Source organism: Ischnura elegans, chromosome 2 (genome assembly GCF_921293095.1).
Source record: "Ischnura elegans chromosome 2, ioIscEleg1.1, whole genome shotgun sequence".
Classification (NCBI taxonomy): Eukaryota; Metazoa; Arthropoda; class Insecta; order Odonata; family Coenagrionidae; genus Ischnura; species Ischnura elegans.
The window spans coordinates 58,182,117-58,209,348 of record NC_060247.1 but is presented as its reverse complement, the minus strand read 5'-3'; the positions used below and the strand labels follow the sequence as shown (position 1 = coordinate 58,209,348).

Here is a 27,232-nt window from a genome sequence, read left to right as displayed (position 1 = left end):
TGTGCATAAGCAATAATACATTGTTTGATTTACGTAAATTGTGAAAATTACAAGAAATAAAAGTAAAGATCTGATTATCCGTGTTTTCCGATTATTCGTGCCGCCTCTCCCCATTATTAGCCCGGATAATTGGGCGTGTACTGTATCCTCGATCCAAGGTCACCTCACATGGAGACAGAGGGAACCAGAATGATGTCACACAGGCTTTTCCCAAAATTCATACTTAGCTGTCGCGTTTTCGTGCGCTTGAAAATTTTCACTCTTCATTTAATCGCAAAAAATAGATATCGTCATTTAAAAATCTAAAAGCGTGAGATGCGTACTTCAGGAATAATAATCTTTCGATTTAGGCAATACAAAAATAATAAGAAACCATTGTGGCCTCAAAATGACTCCTCAAATATTTTGAGCTAGCATCCGTAATAATTATACCTTCTACACATAGATTTTTCTTCTGAATATATTAAGATATTTTACAAATGACAATGGAAATATCCTTTCAATATTATCACATAATTAAGGCCAGTAAGAAAATGACACCTGTGTGTTGAAGAGCCAACAAATTTAATACAGCATCTTATATCAACAGCACTTTAATGTAAGGACAAAAATTCATCCCATTTCACATAAAAATAAAATACATTAATGCCCAGGTGGCATTAAATCAAATGATTACAATAAAATTAAGTAAAATTGTATCTCAGTCTGCAAATGAATAATTACAAAATGATAATAGTTCTACAATTTAAAGTGTCTTCACGGAGAAAATGATACCCAATCCTGCCTCCAATTTTTATGGATCATTTGTCCAGAAAAACGGGCAGCTCATAATGAAACAGCAGCAAAGGTGAAAAGCTCCTCCCAACACTAAAATAACAATCTTAGTATCAAATTTCTAGAATATTTCCTCATTTATTACTTGCAATTCAAGTATTTTTCACTCACAGAGGACTGGATGATGACAACAAAATTAAGAGCCTTTTCCTTAAGTGCATGATTGTAATAGTTAGAACAAGGCTACATAATAATAGACCTTTAAAAAAATGAATAATCATTACTTGCACATAAACAAGTAAAAGTCTTCCTATGGAAAGAAGGTAGATAACAAATCACAATAATATTCAGGTCACCCCTCAATAATTTGTAAGTTTGGCAGAATAAGAGCTGTCAAATGAAGATGATGATGAAGCAAATGGGCGCTGACGACTCTGAGGTCTATAATGTCCACTACAGTGATCTATATGATCAAGGAGAATATTATTTGGGAGGGTATCACATAAAAGACTTGAAACATCTCCATGTTCATTACACTCAAACTTGCTGAGGCCATCTCTCCATCTCCACATTAGACGACTTTCAAAACAGCATCTAGAAATAAATGGTAGGAAACATTCAAGGAAAAAATACTAAATATATTATACATATATATTTTACCGAGCACACAAGGTTTTCGACTCACATGATTGTATATTCAAATTTTAAATCTACACTTTAAAGATAATGCAAATTACTTAATAACAGATGGCACAAATTGATAAAAAATTGAAAATTAGACCTTTGCTTAAGATATAAATCTGTTCCAGATGACCGATCGTGACGTGAATTTCATTGTATATTGATTCTGCAATTTAATCAAGTTTAAAATGCATCAGCATATGTTACTGTAGTAACATAAAAAAAAGAGTTCCACAAACGAAGGAAATGTAGCATGACATAGTTGGTAACATATAGCTAAAGAGGAGACAAAATCAGGAAAATTTTGAATTTTAAACAAGGGTCACAAAATCAGCTGACAAGGAGACTTAGTGTGAGTGCTGTCAAGAAAGAAGATGAAACCTATGTTATTTGAAAGTAGACACTTACTAAGGACTACTGTTGAAGGGTTTGTGTCTATATACGCCCGGGTTTGAGAGAAAAAAGCATTTATAAATTTAAAAATACGGTCCCGTTGAATTTAATATAAACATTTCGCACATTGTTTCAAGGTCGATTTGTCCTAGTTGTAGCATATCGCATTTTCGTTTTGAAAGGCCAGTGTTCGAGACCCCGAGAGAGTAAATTTTTTCCTGTGTGCCACTTTCTCCATTTTTTGTAATCTGTTCCATCTTCTTCAGATAAGTTGATTTCAGACGTTTTACATTTTTTTTTATTAAATTGAATAGCAAAAATTAGAATATGCTTGAAATTTTATTCGAATGGAGTAAATTTCTGCTATACACTGTGAATGATGGTCATTCGCAAGTTCATTCAAATGATCATTCGAATGAAAATTAACTGTGTAAAGCGGCCTTAAAAATGATATCAGATATTATGGCCCAACTACAGGAAGTCAAAGAAATATGTATCCAACCAAAAATAACTACTTACTTCAAATCTGCAATCGAGTCCATTGGAATGTTATCCTTAACTTGATGATCAATCAAGTTGTACCAGCAAAGATTCCTTCCCATCAACGTCTTCAACCAAGGATCTAAGAAAATTAAAATTATTTATTATTGGCATCAAAAACATAGTGGAATATAATTCAGGATTTATTAAAGACGTTTTGACTCCACTACTTAATCAAGTACATAAACATTTACCAGCAACAATTTATAACACTGTATAGACGTAATTGAGCAAGTCAACTCTCTGGAGGGATCAACCTTTTGCCAGAAGTAGTTTGGTTTTAAAGAATGTTACTGAAATTTTTTAGTTTATTTTGAGGTTTGGTCAGTAAAAAGTATTTTAGTTTTATGCAAATACTCTGAAATGCACATTTTAATTCTCAGGGCTAAGAAATTAAATGGGAAACTCAAACTTAAAAAAAAACAATGTAGTAACAAACAAGTATAGTAAAACTTTGATTTTACACACTTTGATTTCACATCAAGTCTCATTTTTACGCAGCGACACTCAAGTCCGGCCAGAAAGCATAGGGAATTGCGACGATAAGCTCCAAAGGGACCAGAACTCAACGTCCCATCTGATGGACAGAGTGGTGCACTGGAAGTGCCCTCCACATTACACTCAAGTAGGGATAGGGCCATCTCTGATAAGTTTCTGCCACTGCTAGGACTTGAACCCAGGCCCACAGGGTGTAAAGCCTTTGTGATGCATTAGCAAAATTTTTCTCCCTGTTAATGGGGTTAATTTGGATGACTATCCTCAGATATCTCATTTCTTCAATCTCCAATCTTTGTTTGTCTGCAGGTGGTTAAACGGATTCCCTGAAAACTGCTTTTAATGGGAATATTTTCAAAAATTAGCTTCTCTGCGAGCACTTAGTACCACCATTCCTAAATTCCTCCTGGGTAACAGAAGAAATCCTAGCGCCAATTCAACCATGTTGTTCAACCACGGGAAACATTGTTCAGGAATGCAACGTTGTTTCTCTTAAGGTAACACGTCATCAGTGGTGTTGCTTGTGAGTAAATAAGATTATTAGGCTTCATTTTCTTGCCTCCAAATGAGTAATTGAATCCAGGAAACATATATCTGATGAGATTGAAAAGGATTTCATGCTCTTTTACCATAAAACCTCACATAAGAGACTTTTTTGGTTCCAGTTCCGGCTTAAATCAAAACTATACCAAAGTGCATGATGAAGCCTTCTAACAATAATGAGCAAGTGTGCCGTATAAGTGCGTGTAAGAGGCGCACCTTTTTTCCCAGAAATTGCAGCCGAAAATGAGGGTGCGCCTCTTACACAAACTTCTTTTCTTCCCCCCTCCCCTTCACTGGTCGCAAGTCTAAGGGGAACCGAGTGGCCTTGGTTTTCAGTGTGAGTCATCTGTAATCCTAGGTCAAAAACAAGCGGCCGGCAGGGGAGTTTCTCCCTTGGTGACGTATTTTTAAAATGCTCCTGTTTGCTTTTCTTGTAAGCATCGCGCCGTCACGTCGGTACCCCAGAGGTGAACATGGAAAAGATCGCGCGGGGCTTTTCGCTCCGGAGGGCACGTTAAATTTACTGCCATGAGTGGGCATCCGGCGGCATTTATACTGCATATAGTAATCGGTTATCAAACGTAAATAAACGCGTATTTTTGAAGGACATACCTGGTTAATAGTCAATATCTATCTTGCCGAGAAATTTCCATCACGCTGAGGACCTGATTTTCCAAAAATCATCTTCAGACGCTAATATGAGGATGAATGCAACTGAAAATTATATTGGTGTCAAAACCTGCGCTTTAAAAAATTCGAACGAGTGGGTTCATTGTTGGACTAAATTGTGGATGGAAGAAATCAGAAATGCTTATAAGTGAAGAGCGAGGAAGGTGAGGTCCAGGGGAAGGAGCGCGATCTGCCCGTCTTCGAAGCAAGCAACGAAATACGGAGGGGAAGGAGCGCGCTCCCTCCCCTCCGTATTTCAAGCTACAAGGCTATGAGCGAAGGAGCACGGGAAGAACACGTCCAATCTTGCCTTCGATGTGACGTCATTGCCTTCAAAGCGAAGGGGCAAAGGCGCAGCATTGTGATATACGCAGTTTGCGTTGCCTGAAGTTTCCAGTCCGTCTCGTCTTGTTTGAATGCGCTTATGCTACGCTTGTTTCTTCCGAAATTGTCCTGTTTGGACTATTTTGGATATTAGAAGCCTTGTTGTAACTATAAATCTTTGTGTCAAACAATTAGGGCTCAAAAAACTTAAATTCTGTCAGATATGCGTCGCGTTAGATCTCTTACTTTTTTTGAACCTCGTGCGTGTCATACAATTATTGAAAGCTATCGAGATATCTTCGGGCTCAGTAGATGACTCACCTAGCATTTGGCCTCCATAAACTGGGAGATCGATCAAGGTCAGTTGGTGAGACGGGGTAGGGATGAAACACGTTTCCATTGTTCCCCTGTAACTTGATGTTTTCCTATTTTCCTGTGGGGTCTCGGAAAGGAAAAAAAGCAGCAGAGGCATTGGCTGATGGAGGGCCGAGTGTGGCTCCGTTAAATCTACGATGTGGTTATTATCCTACGGCGCTGAGATTGCCCTGATTGTTCTCCAAGCTCTTGGGAAGGTTCATGCCATGTGCCTGTCGTGTTTTGCCTTAAAATTTTCCACGGCTGCAATTCTATTGCAATACTCCTGCGAGAGCATTTAAACAAAATTGTTCGAGAATAGGACAAGCGTCGTAGAGCAACGGCGTATGCGAAGAGAGGATCGGAACTCGTTCTACTCCCTCTTGTGCCGCTATTACCGCCGCAATTATCAAAATTTTTCTCTTTCAATTAATATTGAAAGAGGAAAGTTTGATAACTGTCGAAATTCCAGGCGTACGTCTGCAACACCGCGCGATAGTATTAAAAAAATGCCGCAAAATTTTTTTCTTCATAGCTCCGATGCTCAAAATGGGGGTGCGCCTCTTACACACGCTTATACGGTAATTCCCAAAACTATACTCCTCCTCAATACCAACTCTTGATTTTACACACTTTGATTTTACACAGTGCCCATATTTCCTGCCCTCCAACTTTGTAAAATCAAAGTGTTACTGCATAAATATTAGCAAATTTCCCAGTTAAAATGAGTTTTGCGCAGGAGTGACAAGTCCTGAGGATGACCAATATGACTGTCAATACGTTGACAAAGGATTAAATAGCTTTTTATAAACCCAGCCTCAAGATAAACTTTTAAAAAATTCCATAAACTTGAGGTCAAGGAACACATTCAGTAGGTGGCTTTACTCTTAAAAAAAATAGTTTTTCACGTTAGTTTCAAATACTTAATGATATAATCACTCAAGCAACTTTTCATAAATATGGACTGGCAATATGACAACATATGTTAACATGATCTACAAGCACTAATTTATTTTAAGAAATATATAAATATGCTACCTCTTAGGGCTGAGTTGTATCAGTATACCGTATATGTCTGAATATAGTCCCCCCCTTTTTTCCAAAAATTCCTGTGATAAAAGTTAAGGGGGGGAATATATTCAAACCCATTTTTTTTTATTTTTGCCGAAACTCGAGCCTCAAAATTAGGGGGGAGGGGACTACATACAGAGGGGGACTATATTCGGAGGAATACGGTATTAGAGGGAATAAACTAGGGATGGGTCGAATAGTAGATTTCTCGAATTCGAATATCGAATTCGAATATTAAATCATTGCTCGAATATTCGAATACCTCGAATTTCGAATACCTCGAATACTAAACGATGAATGTGAAAATGTTTGACTAGGTCGCCTATGCAGCAGGAAACCCAAGATTTTGGCGAGTAATTGTGATTGCCTTTAAAGGATTCAAACAGGAATTTAGCTGATTAATGGAATATTTTAATTTTATGTAAACAATAGGGTAGTTTCCTTCATTAAAGAAAACGAAAGGTATTGATTGTGATTCGTTACCCACCATTAGTGTATTCATAATATACAAATTATTTCGTTCTAGAAATACCGGTTTAGACTAATGGCAATGTTCAATTTTACCTCATTTGAAAAAGGCCAGATTGGCGCCTATGCGATGCCACTCCACGTGACATCACAGGGACCTAGTTTCTACACGAGAGGATCGGAGTTTTACATCATCTGAGGTTACCAATGCATGCATGAGGCACAGAGCTCAGGGAAACATGTCTTAATAATCACACAGTCTGTTTGATAAGGTATTAATAATCCTTATTTAAGCCAAGCGCTACCAGCTAGCATGGTACTCAGCTACCTGCTAGCATCCTGCGTCGTAATAGCGCTCAGAGCCTCGCCCCAAGGTCACCTCACTTGCGGCAGCGGGAACCAGAACGACGTCACGCGGAGTTTTTCCCGGCATTCATACTTACCCGTCGCGTATTCGCGCGCTTGAAAATTTTCACTTTTAATTTAATCGCGAAAAATAGATATCGTCATTAAAAAATCTAAAAGCGTTAAATACGTACTTCAGGAGTATTAATATTTCGATTTAGGCAATAAAAAATAATAGGAAACCACCCTATTTGAGCATTACGCCTCCGTCATATTTCTTCTTCTTCCTGGTATTTATTTTCTTGCGCTAAATGCTTAAATAAAGTCAGAAATATGTCGTGTTTGGTCTTATTCTTTTTTAAATTACGCGCACATTACTAATATTTCAATCCAATAAAGGTGTAATAACAATTGCCGAAAGTCATTGTTAGACACCTTTCGGGCTAGTAGATGACTCATGCAGCAGTTGACCTCGAGAAAGGGGGAAATTCGAAGCAGGTAGGTAGAAAAAGGTCAGTGGGTGAGAAAAGGGGGTGGGTGCGAGACACGTTTCTATTTTTCTCGCGTAACTTGATATTTTTTGAAGCTAAGGTTTTTGTAATACAATCCCTGCGCGAGCTGGGATCTTTTGTTTGATTTCGGAGAAGAGGAAATCGTCAAGAGTGGGTGAGGCGAATGCTGAATGGAGGGGGATAGCAGATCGTGGGAAATGCGCCAATGTCACTATCCCACGGCACTGAGTTCCTCCCTATGGTAGTTTCATCTCCTGGGGAAGATTCAAAATAAGTGCCTGTCATTATTAGCCACAAAGGACACACGGCAAACACCTCCTCTCATTTTATCATAAGATGGATGCGGGAAAATGGTCAGTGGGGAGAAAGAGGGAAGGGTGAAACACGATTCTATTATTTTCCGGTAACTTGATATTTTTTTCAAAGCTGAGGTCTTCGTAATACGATCCCTGCACGAGCCGGGACCTTTTTTTTGTTTTCGGGGAAGAGGAAATCGTCTGAGAGGGGGAGGCGAAAGCTGAATGGATGGGGATAGCGGATCGTGGGAAATGCGCCAATGTTGCTATCCCACGGAACTGAGGTTCTCCTGATAGGGGACACCTGGGATTTTCGGATTTTTTTCATCCGATCAATTTCGGTTCCCCACGTCGAACTCTTTTCACCGCTCAAACCCGTGAATTTGATGTATTTCGTCAGCTTGCCTAAAACGGCGCTGCATGCACTAGACGAGTTCTCATTTTTCCGAGTCAACTACCAACGACGTGCGAGCGACAGTATATGAAGCGAAATTCAAAGTATTCGAGGTATTCGAGACGGTACCTTTGGCATAACTATTCGAGATCTCGAATATCGAATACTTTCTATTATTCGAGGTATTCGAGTATTCGCGGATACTATTCGCACATCTCTAGAATAAACGCAAAATTGATACTTATTATTGCAGAAAACAAAAGTATTTTTTTAACATAGGAATTAAACTTTTAAAAGGTACACCTTACATTATTAAAGGAATGAATTTTCCAAATTTGAAAAATGAAAACACAAATAGTATCTTTTGGGCCCTTAAGTTCACGGATCTTTTTTTTAAATATCGATAATACATACTTTGGCGTAATGCATGAAATTTCATGACAGAAAATAATTAACAGAATGCACATTGTGGTTTATACAATTTAATGACAAATATGTAAAAGATAATGATAATAGCAATAACAGTAATAATTATTATTATTGCGTTCCATATATGAATAGATTATGTTTCTACTTTCCAAAAAAATGCCTTTAAGTTTTATGAAATGTGTACATACTCAAAAGAATTCATATGCTTGTTGATGGGCCAAGGTTTTTCACTACCCCCAGGCATTACAAAGTGTAAAAGAAATAACCGTATACACTAAAATACCTTTCGTTTCCCTGATGAACAATATTCCACTAGGAATAATATATTTGGTGTTATCCTCTTCTAATGTATAACTCAGTCGTTCAATTCCTGAACTACTCTTCATTGTTTTGGTATCCAGCCTATGAAAGAGGTTGACATGAAAAAATTACATATTTCTGAACACAATGCAACAGGTACCATCATAGATTCTTCCCTTTTAAAAAGACATAAAAAACTTAGACTTATTGCATCCCTTGACATGCCATTTTATTCTATTAAATGCAATTAAATACCAACCAATAATCTATTCCAAACAGTATGTGAACAGATAAAAAGGAAAATCATTCAATAAAGCTATCAGAAAATGGAAAATTTGGCAAATCCTTCCATAAATCTACTACCTCAACTTGTCATTTTCAACTGCAATACTGCATTGCCTCAAATTAACTTTTTATGAATACTAATTCTGCATTACTTTAACGACAAATCAATTAATCACAAATCATTTCATTTGTACTAATTACAAGTGATTACATTACATGAGGAGATATTACTTGGATTACATCATTAGTGATTATGTTCAGTTAATCACCTATGTAAAAAAACATAACAGTAAACAGAGATAATCAAGTCAAAAATAAATTTTAGATAAAATGTCATAATCAAAAGATTTTATGATATTTTCAAAAACACTTAAAAATCATAAAGCATTAGCATATAACACATAGAAAAAAGTAAATTGCAGAACTTGGTTAGTACATTCCTCCTTGGCATGTTTTCCCTCTTAGCATGGCGATTTCTCTTCCCGTACAATCCTAGCAAAATGAAGGTTAAACTACTTGGTTAGTACACTATAAATAGAGGCGCTTTCCTTGGTAGTACGCTCAATTATTTGCCATAAAGCAACCTGCGAGCCGTTTCCTAGTATTATCTAAGTGTGTAAACATCCTAATTCATTAGTTATTTTATTATTATCAGTATTGACCTTCTTACATTCATCCCACAATGCATTTCTCAAAGCGAGTGTGCACGCCAGTACTTGACAAGTGTTGTGGGAGCTAGACTATGCTTTGGATTCTCAAACGAAACTTAACTCAGAAATACTTGATCTCAGTAAAATAAATAGAAAGCAGACTACATTAAACAAATATTTATAGAGAATTTAAAGGTTAGAATATGAAAATATGCTTATAATAATATTCAAATGTCTTATCATTCATCATATCAATATAGATTTATCAACCAATAAATTAATCGATATGGGTTCATTGCAAGAACGAATGTGTATGGCTGCTGCCAGGATTCATGGTAAAGAAAATGTTGCCTAATTTTTATGATTTTTTATGATATGAAAAACAGCCAATTGACACACTCAGGGTTATCGTCATTTTCCATAAGTAATCTGTGAAAAAGAAGAAATGACTTCGCTTAACTTCTCCTGTCAATGCATAAACTACAAATTACTGGAGCATGGCTACATTTTTATGTAATTGTCTCTGGTAAATTTATGAAAACATTGTGGTTTTCATTAACATGGTATTTTTTAAGAGTTTAGTGCTAATTTTATTAATTTAAAATGTGAAAAGAGTTCAGGAAGGCAATTCTAAAAGAACTTAGTAATTGGACATGTAAGTAATTGTAACTATGACAAATTTTCCACCGATTGAAATTACCCCAATTTCCCTAGTTAGCATTTTTTCCTGGGTAGCACCTTCATTTTTTGTGGTCCCTTCAGAGACATACAACAGAAGCTCTACTGTACATGGAATAAATAATTTGCTACAAACTGAAAATTTGGAGACAAATAAAAATTAAAATGTAAAATACTCACCGCCTAAATATCCTCCGAAGTTCTAGAGACCGATAAATGGTTTTTACCCTAATAGGAGCCAAGTCACTCCTAAGAGGCCTGTTCATTGCTTCAGCAAATTTAGCACACAGGGCATGTCTGTAAATGAAATAATATTTTTCATTTTCATTTCAAAATTTGTAAAAGAAGAAATCTTCCACCAGGAAAGAAAAAGTAGCAGTCAAATAACCCCCAGCAACATGAAAGCCAGGATGAGCAAGACAATTTATTGACACTTAGGTCAATCAAAAGAGGCAAAAATAACTTTGAAATTGCCAAAATAATTATGTGTGGAAGGGAAAGAAAGAAAACAATGGCTGATATCTACTTAAATGACTGGAGTAAGAGGAATCATTCCCAGGAACACCATTTTTCGGGATGGCAGAAGCATGGCACACACGAGCTATAGCTCAAGTCAATATGCAGCAATAGAAAAATTACAGCTACTTTTTCCAAGAGAATAAAATAGGAGACATGAACATTTAGCGATAATATCACTAGAAAAAAGAGGCAATTCAAACCGCACTTGCTTAGCTTCATTTCTCACCATTACCCAACTATCCTCATTCATAATTAATTTGATTCTATTTATGCCCTTCATAACCCAACAGACCTATATCTTAGTTATCAAAAATACCATCAAATAATTGACTATGAGTTAAAACATTTTCTATAGGTTATTTCTCAATTTCACTCAATTTTTTCTTATCTGCTAATTTTCATGAATATTTTTCAATGCTAAAGGATGCCTTCATTCCATTATCTAGGAAAACAGTAATAATGCTTGCAAGCAATATCATTACTAAACTATAACTAATAGCTTTCAATGGGGAAGTAAATCAAAGTACTTTTGTACATGCAATAAAGGACATAATAAAGACAAGCGTTCATGATGTGGGCAAGAAAGAAATGAAATTCAAACAGAAAATCAGCAGAAACAATGCCTGAACCGATACATATAAACCCAAGGGACTCTTTAATTCTTGATTCACTTCATGCCTCAATAATTCTTAACACTGGTCTAAAAGCAAATTCTCATTACAGAAAGCACCACTTACCTTTCCTTCAGATGTGTCTTCCTTAAGTCAACATTTCCAAGGAAAAAAGCATCTATGATATGGAGTGCTCGGACCCGCTTCTGGCTGCGTCCCTCTCCTTGATGTTCCTGCAGAGTCTCTCCAAGAATAAGTGTTCCTGGAGAAAGTTCAACCTTAAGCTCATTGACAAGATCCCACCTAGGTTTACCTTTGCTCTTTGGATTCATGCTATAGACTTTTCCTTGGCCCAGGCCTGAAAAATTAATTATCATGTCAAAGAGTAAGCATTGATTACCCTTGGAAAAGAGCAAAACTTTACCACTAGATAACAAATGTAATTAGTGACACATCACTCTAGTTAAAACCAGACCTTGGATGGATTTAAATTTATATCAGAGAATTAGCATCCAAATCGTCTCATGTTTTCAAAAGGAATTGAATTTTTATTGCCTCCAACACATCAACTAACTTCGGCTAAATTCTCATGATATATACAAAATTAAAAAAAAAATAAATCTGAAAATTTTGTCAATGAATCTAAACATATTTTTTGGGTACTTACCAAGGTAGAATGTTAGCTTCGGGTCCTCAGGTCTATTAGCAACAACATAGCACCGCCAGTCATGGGATGATTTGATGGATTCTTTCAATACTTTTTCATCAAGAACTTTTTCTGCTGCAGTCATCCAGGCTTCAAAGGAAAAGATAAAGATATTAAACAATATTCATTTCATATGTAGATACAAGCCATATGAAAATTCATACACACTAACAATCCCCAATACAAATAATCCCAGTTTAGAGTCAAAATAATTTATTCGTTTCATGCCTGTAACAAACATGAAACTTGGTCACTTGTTTGTCTGGGGGTACGGCACCTCAAAAATTAACGCTAAGTTCATTGGGGTACATAAATTTCCATCAACTATAACATTTACAACAGGGGGAGATTAATGTCGTTATTTGGGGGTTGAGACACTTCATTACTTCCCATGCCACCTTGGTAGTATGCAACATCGATAATGCTTTTGAGATCTGATATATCCACACCAGTGGGTTTCATATAATAATTAATTACTTTTGAACATTTGTTAGTTAAACCTATTAAATTATTTCCATTGGAGAGCAACCTTAGAGGTACATGAGAATTTTTCAATAAACTGCATAAAATTCAAGTTAAAATTTTATTCCGAGAAAAAATAGATAACCTTTCAATCTTTGCACTACACGATGACAACCACTCCTGAATCCAAATTCATTGGACTATTATCCACTCTTCTTAGCATACAGTCAAATTTCTTATCATTCCCTACCCCAAATCTAAAGTCAGTAAACTTATACTTAAATTACACTTAAATAATGTAATGAATGACAGATTAAAAGAGAGAATATATGTATATAGCATATCAGTTAGGGCAACAAAATTTTTAAGTAAATTGATGGAAGAGATCTTACATTTAAAAAGGCATATTAAGGGGTTGATATCATGCAACGACAACCAAAGCCACTGGATACTCAACCTTTAAAATGGAGAGGAGTTAATTATATAGTACTTTTACAAGGTGCTTGGTAGTAATGAATTTGAGTACCACTCACCAGTGTTTCCACCAAGTAATTTGTCACACTTTTCAGAAGGCTTCAGGTTATTTATTTTCCTTGGTATGTCAGGTACTTTCCATAAACTAAGGCAACTTGTCCTCAACTCTGCCTGTCTCAGTTCTACTAAATTTGTATCCCTACAGAAGGCTGCTATCTTTACAAGATTGACCACCTGCCTGTCCCCTAGACTGATTCAACAGATTGATAATTTTAAGAAAAAATAGTACCAATGACACTATTTACAACAAGGAGCTTAAATATTTCATTATATATTATTAAAGGTAAAGTGGGTTAAGATAGGGATTTTGGGCCGAGGAAGAAAAACTGGCATACAGTAGCACGTATAATCGTAATAGCCTACTTGTTTAGGATTTTCTTGCAATAAAAATCCCTATTTTAACCCAAAATACCTATAAGAGAAAGATAATTTAAAATAATCACCCATTTTTTCAATTAGGCTATAAATTATGCCAGGGGAGCTATAAGTAACAGAGCTCAACTTTAGAAGCTGATTATAGATCTCTTTGAATCTAAACAATAACCACACCATCATTAATAATTCCCCTATACCCGACAAATATTTAAGAAACAGAAAGTAAAGAAACAAGATAATTTCATTCAAAAATATACTGAACTCATTGTGACTATTTTAAAAAGATGAAATGAACAATAAAAATAACATTAAGATCATATATAAGTCTGAGACACATCATAAGGGTTACCAGGAAGTTTACCTACCTATTGTTTGACTCAACCAAATACTCCATGAAATCAGCATCTTCTTTCATGACGTCAAGAGGTACCACCCCCAAAATATCCTGATCAGTTTTTTTCAATTGCCGCAGCCTTTCATTGATGGAAAACATGTACTCTCGAATATCATCACAATCATCTCGTTTCCATTTACATATCACATACCTGTAATTAGACTAATTGTATAGAACACAGCTTAAGTTCAATGTTGCATTTTAAAATACATAGAACTACAACAATTTATGCATTGGAGAGGGAGTGTATGAAAAGCATGCAACAGAAATGAAAGCTAGAAAGGGAAATAAAGCTATAAAGGCAACATATTTTAAAGAAATTTTCTGTTTCATGCAGAGAGCATGGAAGTAAAAGGATTACTTGAATAATTTAACAGCAGCTCAGGATTAGCACAGCTAATTATCAAGGTAGTAAACACAGCTCATTTTTAACCAAAACATTAAAAGACGTTGAAACACCTCGAACCTTTACCTCTTCAGGAGCTTTCTAGAAAAATAATGAATGACATACCTTTCTGAATTTGCTGGTCGGCTTGTATTTGGCTTATGGATAGATACTTTCTGGAAGGATTTATATAAAAGATAGATGAGTCCAGCAGAGAAGGGTGTGAAAAGATCAAACACTTTACAAACGAAATGCCCATCTGAAAAGTAAATATAAAAGGGTTTAAATTACACATGGGATACACAAAAGGCCAATGCTCAAAAATTTAGTACAGATAATAAATACACTGTTGACCGTTCCTATATGTCACCAATACTTACCAGAGGACTCAATGTGAAGTAAATTCCATCATATGTATGTATCAGGTTTATCCACACATAAGGAATTAGTGTTAAGAGCTAGAGGTGGGTTAAACAGTTCCTTTTGATGAACCGTTCACTTTGAACCTGTTCATTAAAAAGAACAGTTCAAAATAACTGTTCATGGTGAACAGTCAGGGTCATTCAGATAGAAAATACTGTTTATCAGACGCTCCGAGTACATGAAGGCTTAGTGTGGTATCATATGGTTTGCCCAGCTTGTCATAGTAATTTCAAGGAAATTCTGTCACGGGCCTTTACTTGGTCATCCGTGAGCAGGGCAATTCATCTGCTGTTCACTTGTAGAATAACCCAATATTTATCAACCCAGCATTTGAAGTTATTCGCATATATAGCACCAGAAAAGTTTTAAAATGCTGCTCTTATGAGCAATTTAGACTTTCATACACAGCTTACTGTTCTTTATAAATATTTTTAGTATAAATAACATAAAAAAACCCAGGTTGGGCAGAATCACAGTACACAAAAAAAAGATAAAAAAACACTCACAGTACTAAATTTTCGGTGGCGTATTACCACCTTCCTCAGAGTTAGGTAGGAGACTGTACATAGATTATGATTATATTATAGATGTATATAGGAGACTTTAGTATAAATGTCATTTGTGAATCTCTCTCTTAGATTTCTTAAGTATCTATCCACTCTAATGATGCAATTAACTGTCAATAATAGCATGAGTAAGATGGTGAGAAATAATCAGTTTCATTGCTAAATTTGTACTTTTGATAGAATGTACAAAATAGTGGAATCTGTTACACCCATGGAATTCTGTAACATATTTAAATGTTAAACATTGAAAGCAAAGAGAGAGTTAGCCCTTTTGAGGTGTATTTCTGTGTAATTAAGCTAAGTGGTCACAATAAAATGCATAAAATGTGGCGACATGAAAAACCTAATATCATCAAATGAAATCGCCGTAGGTAACATATTGTTTCTGCTTTCATTCCTTCGAAAATGATGGATATATGCCTCCATAGACTTTCTCCAGAAGAGTACCAAGCACATCCCCTTCGATGTCTAATTACACTTCAAACAAGTAATTTGAGAAAAGTTGAGGCCAAATTTTTGTCTCTCAAAATCATAAGTACAGACCTCTTAAAGCAACGCATGGTAAAATATAGATTAACCCAGTCAAAAGTTAATTCCATTACGAATACTTTAATATCAAAATATATAGTGGCTATAACATAGTTAAACAATTTATGTTCAACTTTTCCGTTTGCTGAAATACAGTGGAACCTCGTTAAAGCGAGTACGGGCTATAGCGACACCCCCGCTATTACGAGAGATAGCCGATGCACCGTCAATTGACCCTATAATAAGCGTTTTAAAAAATTCGTTTTTACGAGACCCTTTCGGCGTTGGCTCTCGCCATAGCGAGGGTTTCACCGCCGGAAGACTTTCATCAAGACTCCTTAACCTCTGTAATTGCTAGCGATCTGTTAGAAATGAAGTTGATGGAGTGCTCAGTCTCAAATATATGTGGTAAACTGTCGTTCGATAAATATAATGATTGACGAAACAATGCTTTGCATGATTTTTATTCAGTGCGGCGCTTATAAATTGTTTGAATAGTTAGTCGTTATTTGAGTAAGGAAATTTAGTGATGCAACAAAACATCGCCTTTCGTCTGGATTCATGCTTACGTTTATCGGGTAGATGTTTATCTGTCGCCGCACCACTCCTGTTCCTGTATATCTGTTCGCAACAGGTATATTGGCTATTATTTGCTCCACCTCCGCTAAAGCGACAATTCGCTATAGCGAGTGTTTATTAGTGCACCGTGAGGTGTCGTTATATCGAGGTTGCACTGTAGGTACATTTTTGTATTAATACAACTAATAAAGTTTTAACCTAATATTTAAATTAACTTTGAACCATAGCAAATATTATGAACAGATAAGAGAGCCGTAAATTGACTGCAAATCTGAACCATCGCATCCTGTTCTACAAACGCGAATGTTCAAATGAACACGAAATCAAAATGAATTCGAGAGCTCAAATGAACAGCCAGAGGAAACGAACGGCTTCTTAAAAAAGAATGCCCTCTGAGAAAAGAATACCCTTCATAAAATGAACGCCGAGAGGAAAAGAACGCACTCCGAGGAAATGAATACGCCAAGATGAACAGTGTTCATATTCTTGGACGGAGGGGAATGGCAGAGAAGGAAGGGGAGGGGCTCGTTCGTCTATGACGCACTTCGACGACCTTCGGTGATCTGCGTCGTAACTGCCATCTGTTGTGACCACTACGCACTTGCTGGAGTAAGCTGCAGTTCAAAATACCTCTTAGTGAGCATACCTGTTGGACCGATTACTCCGCAATTTTGCAGCGTATATATGAACAGTGAATAGGGAGTTTTAGAGAACTGTTAATTTTCAAACCGGTTCATTTCAGTGAACAGTTCTTTTCGGCAGTTCGGTTCTTTTTGACCCATCTCTATTAAGAGCAACAGCACTAATCCATTCAATATACACCAAATAAAGGCATTTCCTGTACTGAAACAGGAAAACATTCCTAACATCGTTAGAACAGGAATAAAGACAGAAAATATTTTCATCTAAGCAACAACTATTTCCTGGTAGCCATCTAACCAGAGAAAACACATCATTTTGTGCTACAGGTTGCAGTTAACAATTTTGCGGCTGTGTACGTAACAGCTACAATCGAGTAGACAACAGCGGCAAACATAGCTCCTATGTACTGACATGACTAATAGTTCACTTTTTCAGTGCAGAGGGCATGGAAAGTCTCTGCAGTTTGACCACAGCAAAAGGGTTGTGTAGTTGATTTTTTTAAGAGTGAATGCTATCAGTTAAGAATGAATGACAAGTGAATGCTATTCCCCCACTAGACTGTACCTATCAAGTCTCCATTTGTACAACACATTAGTAATAATATTATAGAATCTTACCAGTTCGAACAATGTTCAAGGCAACAAGGAACTGACACAGGTACAACTGTTTTGATAGGATTTCTTGTATATTCTCTTGACCCTCCACCGAAAACCCCTGAAAGAGACATAGAATATAAAAAATTATTATTCTGAGATAAGTTATCATAAACATCATTATAAAAGCATGTGATATATAAGAGAAAAGTGAGAAGGAATGCAGCCCTGAGTAAACGATGTAAATACATACATGAAATACTCTTTTAGTACAATGAACTTGAGGAAATACTAAAGACAAGGTTTCAGTCCTCCAGGGCTGCAGGTATACCATTAGTGGAGTATTGTTCAAAGAAAAAAATTGCTGCAAGCGGCAACAAGACAAGACATTAATGAATCCAAAGCATCAAATGGTTGGATAGATTCTTTAAAAACAGATACAATATTGTGTACAAAGCCATGCATGGGGAATTTGCCAGTGTTGATCTGGAAACAGTTTCTCACTAGAAGTGCACAATTTTGAATAGTTATGAGGATGGGTATGCACTAGAAGACATTTTTAATGCGGACAAGATGAATTTTTTTAAAGCTATACAGCCAACTGAAAGGCATGAATGACTTCCAATATTTTTTAACAGCATATGCATGCCCTTGATGCAAAGATGGACCAAAACAGAAAAATAACTCTATTTATGGATCAGTGCCCTGCACACACAGTTGCTTTGAAATTATGACCATAAACTTAATTTTTCTCCAACAAATTTTCCCCTAAATATAAGCAAACATATGTTCTCCTATCCGAAAGCAATTCACCAAGGCCCACACTTTGTAAAATTTGTCAATATACAATGTCTGCCCAGCATCCAAAAGTACATCTGTCAACTGAAGAACCAATTCATGGCTATGACCAACATTTTCCCTAGCAGTGGATGCTTCATTTTTCCCTGCGTAAATTTCCCAGGAGATTTTAAGCAAATTAGTCAGGGCTGCACAGCTTAGAGAATTTAATGCCATATTCAGGAGCCTTTTCTGGTAGTTACTGCCTAAAATGCAGTACACTCCTCCAAGGTACTATCAACTCATCTATCACAATATTTTCCCCCAGAGTGAGTATGGAATGAAATATCCTACGGAGTAGACCAAGAAGCAGTCTTTCTCTGGCTAATCTATCAGTTTTTGCCCTGAAAATAGTTATTTTAGTGACATAAAAACATATAAATATGTATTAACTTGAATCTATTCCTACTCATTACATTCCTGATTAAGTTCGTAGCGATGGCTACGCTAAATAACACACTTCGGTTATCTGCGGAGAGGCGTTTATTGTGACTTGACAATACAGAACTGAACTTGGGTAGCCCAGATGGCTAGCTTATATACATGCGGCGAATATTCTGGAACGCCGCGCCGGATCTTCCTCGAACCTTCTAGAATTCCTGAAAAGATATAGGAAAAAATACCGGCCGGCGCCAGGACTCGAACGCGCGCCGTCCGATTAGTAGGCGGACACTTATCCACTGGTCCAACTCTACATTGTGGCGGACGATGCGCCACACTACTCCCCCCCTTGGAGGAGAGACAGAGTGTTGGCAACAAAACGTTCTGGAGGACGGACGGCGCGGCCGGAGCGAGTGGTGGTATCTGGTGACGGAGTAGGCGGAGGGTCCTCCTCAAGAAGATGGGCTGGCTTGAGACGGTCGATTGATATAGTGGCTGGTTTGCCATTGATGTACAGGGTATACGTCTTCTCACCGCGGCTGAGGACAGGATATGGTCCCGCGTAAGGTGGTTGCAGGGCTGGCCGCAAAGCGTCTTGGCGGACAAAGACCTGGGAGGATGTGGCCAAGTCCTTGTGGATGAAGACACGCTGCGATGAGATGTGGCGTGACGCAGGGGTCGGACGCAGCTGAGAAACAAGATCCTGGGAGTCCAGATGCTGGGCAGAGTCGACAAAGAAGTCCCCGGGAAGACGCAGTTGCTCCCCGAAGAGGAGTTCGGCAGGTGTTGTCTGCAGGTCGGCTCTCCAAGTTGTGCGGAGGCCGAGAAGAACTGTGGGTAGTGCGTCCATCCATGAGTTGGAAGAAGAGCACATGAGGGCCGCCTTAAGAACGCGATGTAGTCGTTCGACGAGTCCGTTTGCCTGGGGATGGTAGCTCGTGGTGTGTTGTAGCGTTGTTCCCAGAGTGGTGCAAAGTCTCTGGAAAAGAGATGACACAAACTGTCGTCCACGGTCGCAGGTGATGTGTTGAGGACAGCCGTAGTGAGCAAACCCATCCAAGGAGAAAGGCGCGGGAGACGCTGTCTGCGGTGATGTCTGCTAGGGGTTCTGCGACTGGCCAGCGGGAGAATCGGTCGATAATTGTGAGGAGGTACCGGTAGCCGGAGCAAGACGGGAGAGGTCCCACGATGTCCATATGTATGTGTTCGAAACGCCTGGTTGGCGGAACGAAGTCTCCAAGTGGCGTTGTGATGTGACGAGACACCTTGCAACGTTGGCAGGAGAGGCAGCTGCGAGCCCATGCGCGACAGTCCTTTCGCATGGATGGCCAAACATATCGACGGGAGACGAGTTTAATGGTGGAGTTTGCACCAGGATGACTAAGGGAGTGGATGTTGTCAAAGATTTGCCGGCGATATGAGGGAGTAACGTAGGGGCGTGGGGTTGGCATGGAGGTGTCGCACCATAGTGAAATGTTCGTTCCGGGTACAGGCCTACGGTGAAGTTGAAGAGCCGTACCGCTGTGGCGTAGTCTTTGGAGCTCTTCGTCTTCATCTTGGGAGCGAGAGAGAGCGGCGAAGTCAATCGGAGACGGTGTGGATATGGATTCTACCCTGGAGAGACAGTCCGCGACGACGTTGTCAAGTCCGGAGATGTGTCTCACGTCCGTGGTGAATTGTGAGATGAATTCCAGGTGATTAAATTGTCGTGGTGAGCAGGTGTCGCTACTCTTCTTGCTGGGGCCAAAGGCATAAGAGAGTGGTTTGTGATCGGTGAAGATGGCGAAATCGCGGGCTTCAACCATCGGCCGAAAGTGCCTCACTGCTTGGTAGGCGGCGTAGAGTTCGCGGTCGTAAGTGCTCCACTTCTGCTGGGAAGGTGTCAGCTTGCGAGAGAAGAAACCGAGTGGCTGCCAAGAGTTCCCAAAATTTTGCTGTAGGACAGCGCCGATTGCGGTTCGGCTAGCATCGACGACAAGAGCCAGAGGTGCTGAGTCGATTGAATGCGACAGGGTTGCCGCCTTGGCTAGTCCGCCTTTAGAGGCATCGAAACTCTGCTGAAGTTCTGGTGTCCAGAAAATTGGAGTGGAGCTCCTGATATCAGGACCTTGAAGTAGAGCATTGAGAGGGGCCTGTGTGGATGCGGCGTGTGGTATGTGCTGTCGATAAAAATTCAGCATACCGAGGAATCTCTGAAGGTCCTTTATGGTCTTCGGTGGAGGGAAGTTGTTGATAGCAGCTACCTTGTCAGGTAACGGCGAGCATCCGTCAGCGCTCACGTGAAAGCCCAGAAATGTGACCTTGGAAGATCCTAGGACACACTTAGCTGAGTTGACGATGACACCGTAGTCAGAAAGGCGCTGAAATAATATCCGCAGGTGTTGATGGTGCTCTTCCTGCGAACGGGAAAATACTAAGATGTCATCTATGTAAGGAAAGCAAAAATTTAGGCCTTCGAGAGCTTCGTCGATGAAGCGCTGCCATGTTTGGGCGGCATTTCGAAGTCCAAATGGCATAAATAGGAATTCAAAAAGGCCGAAGGGTGTAATTATGGCTGTCTTCTCTATGTCTTCGGGAGCCATTGGAATTTGAGTGAAGGCCTTGGCACAGTCGATAACACTGAAGATGTTGCACCCCTGAAGAGCGTGGGAGAAATCCTTCAGATGGCGGACGGGGTAGCGGTCCGGTATCGTACGTGCGTTGAGAGCCCTGTAGTCACCACAAGGTCGCCAGCTACTATCCTTCTTGCGAACCATGTGTAGTGGTGAGGCGTAAGGGCTGTGTGAGCGACGTGCAGTGCCTTCGCGTACTAGTAGCTCGAATTCTGCCTGTGCATCTCGGAGTCGATCCGGGGCTAGACGGCGGGCACGGTGGTAGATTGGCGGTCCAGGTTGTAGGCGTATGTGGTGCTTGGTATGATGGTGGATCTCCCGAGGAGTCCCTGATGGCCGCGTGATATCAGGAAATTCGGCCAGGAGGTCGTGGTAGGATGAAGAGCCCGACAGAGCGCGCACGCTGTCCTGGTAAGTTCGACCTCGATGACCCGATGTAGAATGGCCAGTGATTGCGTCGATGAGCTGAGCAGTGGCCATGTTAGGAATGAGTTGAAAGTGGGTTAAGAAATCTGCTCCGATGATTGGCTCGGTAACGTCGGCAACGATGAATCTCCAAAGGAAGTCACGCGGGAGGCCGAACTGAAGGCGTAGAAGTAAAGTACCATAAGTACGGATCCTACTGTCATTGGCTGCGGAGAGCTCGTAGTCAGTGCAGGTTCGCTGTTCGGTGCATAATTTTACAGGGTAGATTGAGAGATCCGATCCTGTGTCTACGAGGAAACGCCGCTGGGAGAGGCGGTCGGTGACGAAGAGGCGGCAGCCTGTGATAGAACGACTCATAGCCGCCGTTACGAGTCGCTGTTGGAGTTTACCGGATTCACTGCATTTGCGGTGCATGGCTGGATGCAACGTCTGGCTTCGGCTCCAAATTTGCGATGGTAGTAACACATCTCAGGCTGAGCGGGGCGCGGCGCGGGTAGAGATCTGCTCAAAGTCCGTGAGTACGGAGGTTTTTTCAGATGAGCTTGTATATCTTCGAGCTGCTTTGAGAGTTTCTCAACCCGTTGGGCCAATGACGAAACATCGTTGGTATGGCGTACTGCATGGATGGCGGGTGCAGTTGGAGGCGGAGCCACGGCGACGATGCGGTCGGCCATATTTGCAAGTTCATCAAGAGGCATTGAAGTAACTTGCGTTTGCAGGATGGCTTGAGCGTTGGCCGGAAGACGTTGCAACCATAATGTGCGGAGGAAAGAATCCTCCACAAGGGTGGTGCTGATGAGAGACCACATGCGTCGTAATAGTTGCGAAGGCTTGGTATCACCGAGCTCTTCTGCTGTGAGGAGTTGCCGCACCCGTTGATCCTCGGAGGGAGAGACGCGCTGTATCAATAGGTTTTTCAGCGTTAGGTAACGATTCTCGGCCGGAGGATTCACGATAAGATCGCTTATTTCACTGGCAAAACGATTGTCTAGGTTTCCCACGACGTAATCGTATTTAGTCTTGTCCGAGGTGATGTTGGCCAAAGAAAATTGTGCTTCGACTTGGGCGAACCATATTTCAGGCTGTGCTGGCCAGAAAGGAGGCAGTTTCGGAGTGACGCGGTAGACGGCAGCAGTGTCGACGCCGTAGGATGATGGAGACGGTGAGGCTTGCTGCGATGACAGCGTTGTTTGCTGCTGTTGTTGCTGCAGAGCCTGCTGGTGCTGTTCTTGAAGGAGCGCTAGCTGTTGGCTGTGGTTCGTTTGGTGTGCGGCGAGTTGCTGCTGGAGTCCCGCGATTTGAGCCTGCAGTTTGGCGAGTTGATCTGCGTCTGCCATGGTCGCGTGTTGTCGGGGTCACCACTGTAGCGATGGCTACGCTAAATAACACACTTCGGTTATCTGCGGAGAGGCGTTTATTGTGACTTGACAATACAGAACTGAACTTGGGTAGCCCAGATGGCTAGCTTATATACATGCGGCGAATATTCTGGAACGCCGCGCCGGATCTTCCTCGAACCTTCTAGAATTCCTGAAAAGATATAGGAAAAAATACCGGCCGGCGCCAGGACTCGAACGCGCGCCGTCCGATTAGTAGGCGGACACTTATCCACTGGTCCAACTCTACATTGTGGCGGACGATGCGCCACAAGTTATTTCCGTGCAATGGTTTCTGACAACAATATAGCAGCATTTAAGGTAACTAGTTAATACCCATCACAATCAGGATGGCCATGACTTTTTGCACTTCACCCTCATTTGTGTGTTTCAACTTCTGCATCCTGGATCATCCGCAAATCACTTCAGAATCCATTAACAGATTTGCATATCTTTAAGTCCCTTACACTACAAGTTTTTGCACTTTTTTGTTCACAAAATTTTTGTCTAATCTATCAGTCTAACTCAGCTCAGTGCAACTCCGCAACCCTGGTAATGCTAAGGGATGTCGTCCTTACTGTCGCCCAGCAATGGTTTCAAATGTAGATGGCAGCACTAAAGCTAGCCCGACTGCTCCTATTAATTTACCTGGATAGGACGTAACAGAAAAGGCTCTCAACATGAATTTATATCTTTTAAATACCGACTTAAGCACTGAAACATATTTTCACAGTTAAAAATCTTTGTTCTCTCATATGAATGTGTGGAGAACCATGAAATAAGCACCCGAACTTGACATTTTCTGCCTCATAGCATTCCGTCTGCCAGGCTTCAAACAGATCAGTCAATGGTGTCAATCAAGTACAGACTGTACAGAATGGGAATTTAGATAATACTTACCTCAACAGCTTATCAGTGGAATTCAACTTCCTGGGTTGTAAGCACGTAATTCCGATTCAAGGACATGTATGATGCATTGAAATAGTGCCAGACTAGAGGTGACATTATTTAATCAGCGTGTGTTATAAAATAGACTCGCCGCGCTGCGCGCGCTCGTTAGGGGGCTACGCCCCCTAAAACCCCCCCGCATCCGGCTTCGCCGGCTGCCCCCACCGGACGGCTTCGCCGTCCCGCCCCCGACACCTCGGAACGGCTTCGTCGTTCCTCGTCAGGGGTCGGCTTCGCCGCCCAGATATCGAGGTAGCCCTGTGACGGAGACCCGCTAGTTCCTCGGAACGGCTTCGCCGTTCATCGTGGGAGGGCGGCTTCGCCGCCCAAGGGCTACCCGAGTCCCCCCGAAACCCCCCCGCATCCGGCTTCGCCGGCTGCCCCCGCCGGACGGCTTCGCCGTCCCGCCCCCGACACCTCGGAACGGCTTCGTCGTTCCTCGTCAGGGGTCGGCTTCGCCGCCCAGATATCGAGGTAGCCCTGTGACGGAGACCCGCTAGTTCCTCGGAACGGCTTCGCCGTTCATCGTGGGAGGGCGGCTTCGCCGCCCAAGGGCTACCCGAGTCCCCCCGAACTCCCCCGCATCCGGCTTCGCCGGCTGCCCCCACCGGACGGCTTCGCCGTCCCACCCGCGACACCTCGGAACGGCTTCGCCGTTCCTCGTCAGGGGTCGGCTTCGCCGCCCAGATATCGAGGTAGCCCTTTGACGGAGACCCACTTGTTCCTCTGAACGGCTTCGCCGTTCCCCGTGGAAGGGCGGCTTCGCCTCCCAAAGGTTACCATAGTCCCCCCGAGGCGTCGACTCCTGGGAACGGCATCGCCCTTCCTCGTGATGCGGCGGCTTCGCCGCCCGAGGTTTACTGTGTCCCCCGAGCCGTCGACTCCTCGGAACGGCTTCGCCGTTCCTCGTCTGTGGGCGGCTTCGCCGCCCAAGGGTTATCGGCGCCCTCCCCCCGTAAGCCTCCTCGTGATGGGGCGTCTTCGCCGCCCAAGGTTTACATGTGTCCCCCCGGGAAGTCGACTCCTCTTTACTTTACTGTGTTTACCCCCGAGCCATCGACTCCTCGGAACGGCTTCGCCGTTCCTCGCCTGTGGGCGGCTTCGCCGCCCAAGGGTTATCGGCGCCCTCCCCCCGTAAGCTTCCTCGTGATGGGGCGGCCTCGCCGCCCAAGGCTTCCCAGTGTATCCCCGGGACGTCGACTCCTCGGAACGGCTTCGCCGTTCCTCGACTGTGGGCGGCTTCGCCGCTCAAGTGTTATCGGCGCCCTCCCCCCTCGTAAGACACCCATTCGGCTGCTCCACGTGTTGGAGCGGATTTTCCGCCCGAGGGTTCTCGGAGGTTTTCCGCGCCTCTGACTCCTCGGAATGGCTCCGTCGTTCCTGGGGCGGGGGCAGCCTGGCCGCCAGGGTTTTCACTCCTCACGGAGCAATGCGTACTACCAGCTATCCCCCATCGTTTACAAAGGCTACCGGGGGATAATGAGGCAGAATCTAGACGCATGCTAGCCGTGATTGTGGCATTTTAGCTTATGACGATGTTTCCAAGGCGGTCCGGGGGGTTTCCAGGGTTTTTTATGAGTGTACTGACAACGGTCATAATCATCGAAAAGAATTCCTTAGGGATGAGTCTTAGGAGAAGGGAAGTACTGCTAAAATATGCGAAAACAGCGAAGAACATGCTATTTACAGAAAAAGAAGAATTTTTTCCACGGTCTTTAAGGAAGCCACGTGAAATTTCGAGGGGTTTTCTTGCATAAAAGGTCTTTGTCTACCTACAATAAAAATTCCAGCGATCTAGCTTTAGGGGAACAATGAATTTTCCCGTATTACTCACATTTATATTACCAATTCTGTGTTCTCCAGATAGCGGTGCATAAACGCTGTAATAAGGCATAACTCGTGTGAATTTCGTAGCCGTACCTTATGGGGAAGTGGTTAAAAAAATCGCTTTTAGATGTCCATGTCCTGGAGTCCTTAAAATACATCTACTATGTTGTCAAGGAATGTACATTTAAAAATTTGAAATTTTATTGCGGGTGTGTAAATGGGGCAGGATAATTGAACATGACGCGTAAATATAGCCGACACAATTCCCAGTCCGAATAAATAAAAACGATACAACTCGGATGAATGGTACACGAAATATACCACTTATTAAATAATTTTTATTTTTTTGGGGGGGTCCCAGGGGGTTATCGGGGGACTTTTTGTGCTTGTCCCGTATAACGCGGCATCGTTCACCTTCGATAAAAATTTCGGCTCTTTAGCTGTAGTGCAAGCATGTTTTTTCGACGGTGTCACCCGTTTAAATTAAACATTCTGCGTTCTCCTGGTTGTGGCACGTAGGGGCACGAGAAATACGTCACTCACGTTAATTTGGTGTCCGTACGTCGTCTGGAAGTGGCGAAATAAAATTCAGAAAAATTTAAAATCGTGTGTTGAGGGAATGCAAACTTCACGGCGGATGTGTTGTAAGTTACCAAACGTTGTAGGAGTCGCAAATTCAATGAAAATACATAATCGTTAATTACTCGAAGTTCGATTAACATGCGGATATCAAAGGATAGCCAAAAAATTAAGAAAAAAATCTAGTATCTTGCATTAAATTGAATTGGTCCTACGATTATTGCAAATTGGTCAAAAAAATTCCCAAACTGAGCCCATAAGGAAAGCATTGGAAATTTTAAATTGTTAAAAAAAATACTTTTAAACAAAAAAATGCAAAGGCGACCACATCAAAAAATCAACCAAAAAATCTAGTATCTCATACGTTAAGGACTTATTCCTACAACGATTATAAGTTGGTTTTAAAAAAATCCAAAGATACGCCCATAAGAAAAGCATTGGAAATTTTAAAAAATTATAAAAAATACTTATAAACAAAATACGGCAAACTTTTTCACATCAAAAAATTGGCCGAAAAATCTAGTTTCCGTCAGTGAAATTTCACGTTCCCGTGACTTTCGAAAGAAGGCAAGGAACGGAAAAAGTTTTAGTCCCATAAGGCTCCAATGTTAATTCGGATCGATATATCTCGAAAACCGATCGACTTTTTCGAGTTTTCGGACTTTTCCCCCCGATGAATATTTTTTCTCCACGACCTGTAAAAATTTCGTCTTCCCAGCACGTCCGGA

At 41.0% G+C, this 27,232-nt stretch overlaps 1 protein-coding gene across 1 annotated transcript in view; it reads right to left on the bottom strand.

The window, feature by feature from the left end:
- Positions 1 to 543: 543 nt before the first annotated feature.
- LOC124153788 (cap-specific mRNA (nucleoside-2'-O-)-methyltransferase 1) overlaps positions 544 to 27,232 on the bottom strand; it is a 42,991-nt gene continuing 16,302 nt past the window's right edge. The window contains exons 8-17 of the mRNA XM_046527145.1: positions 17,543 to 17,639; positions 14,314 to 14,446; positions 13,774 to 13,953; positions 13,033 to 13,223; positions 11,999 to 12,127; positions 11,458 to 11,689; positions 10,382 to 10,498; positions 8,572 to 8,690; positions 2,368 to 2,470; positions 544 to 1,368 (exon numbers count right to left, since the gene is read on the bottom strand). Of these exons, the coding sequence (XP_046383101.1) occupies positions 1,134 to 1,368; positions 2,368 to 2,470; positions 8,572 to 8,690; positions 10,382 to 10,498; positions 11,458 to 11,689; positions 11,999 to 12,127; positions 13,033 to 13,223; positions 13,774 to 13,953; positions 14,314 to 14,446; positions 17,543 to 17,639 (1,536 nt within the window). The 3' untranslated portion in view covers positions 544 to 1,133. The remainder of the gene's footprint in view (positions 1,369 to 2,367; positions 2,471 to 8,571; positions 8,691 to 10,381; positions 10,499 to 11,457; positions 11,690 to 11,998; positions 12,128 to 13,032; positions 13,224 to 13,773; positions 13,954 to 14,313; positions 14,447 to 17,542; positions 17,640 to 27,232) is intronic.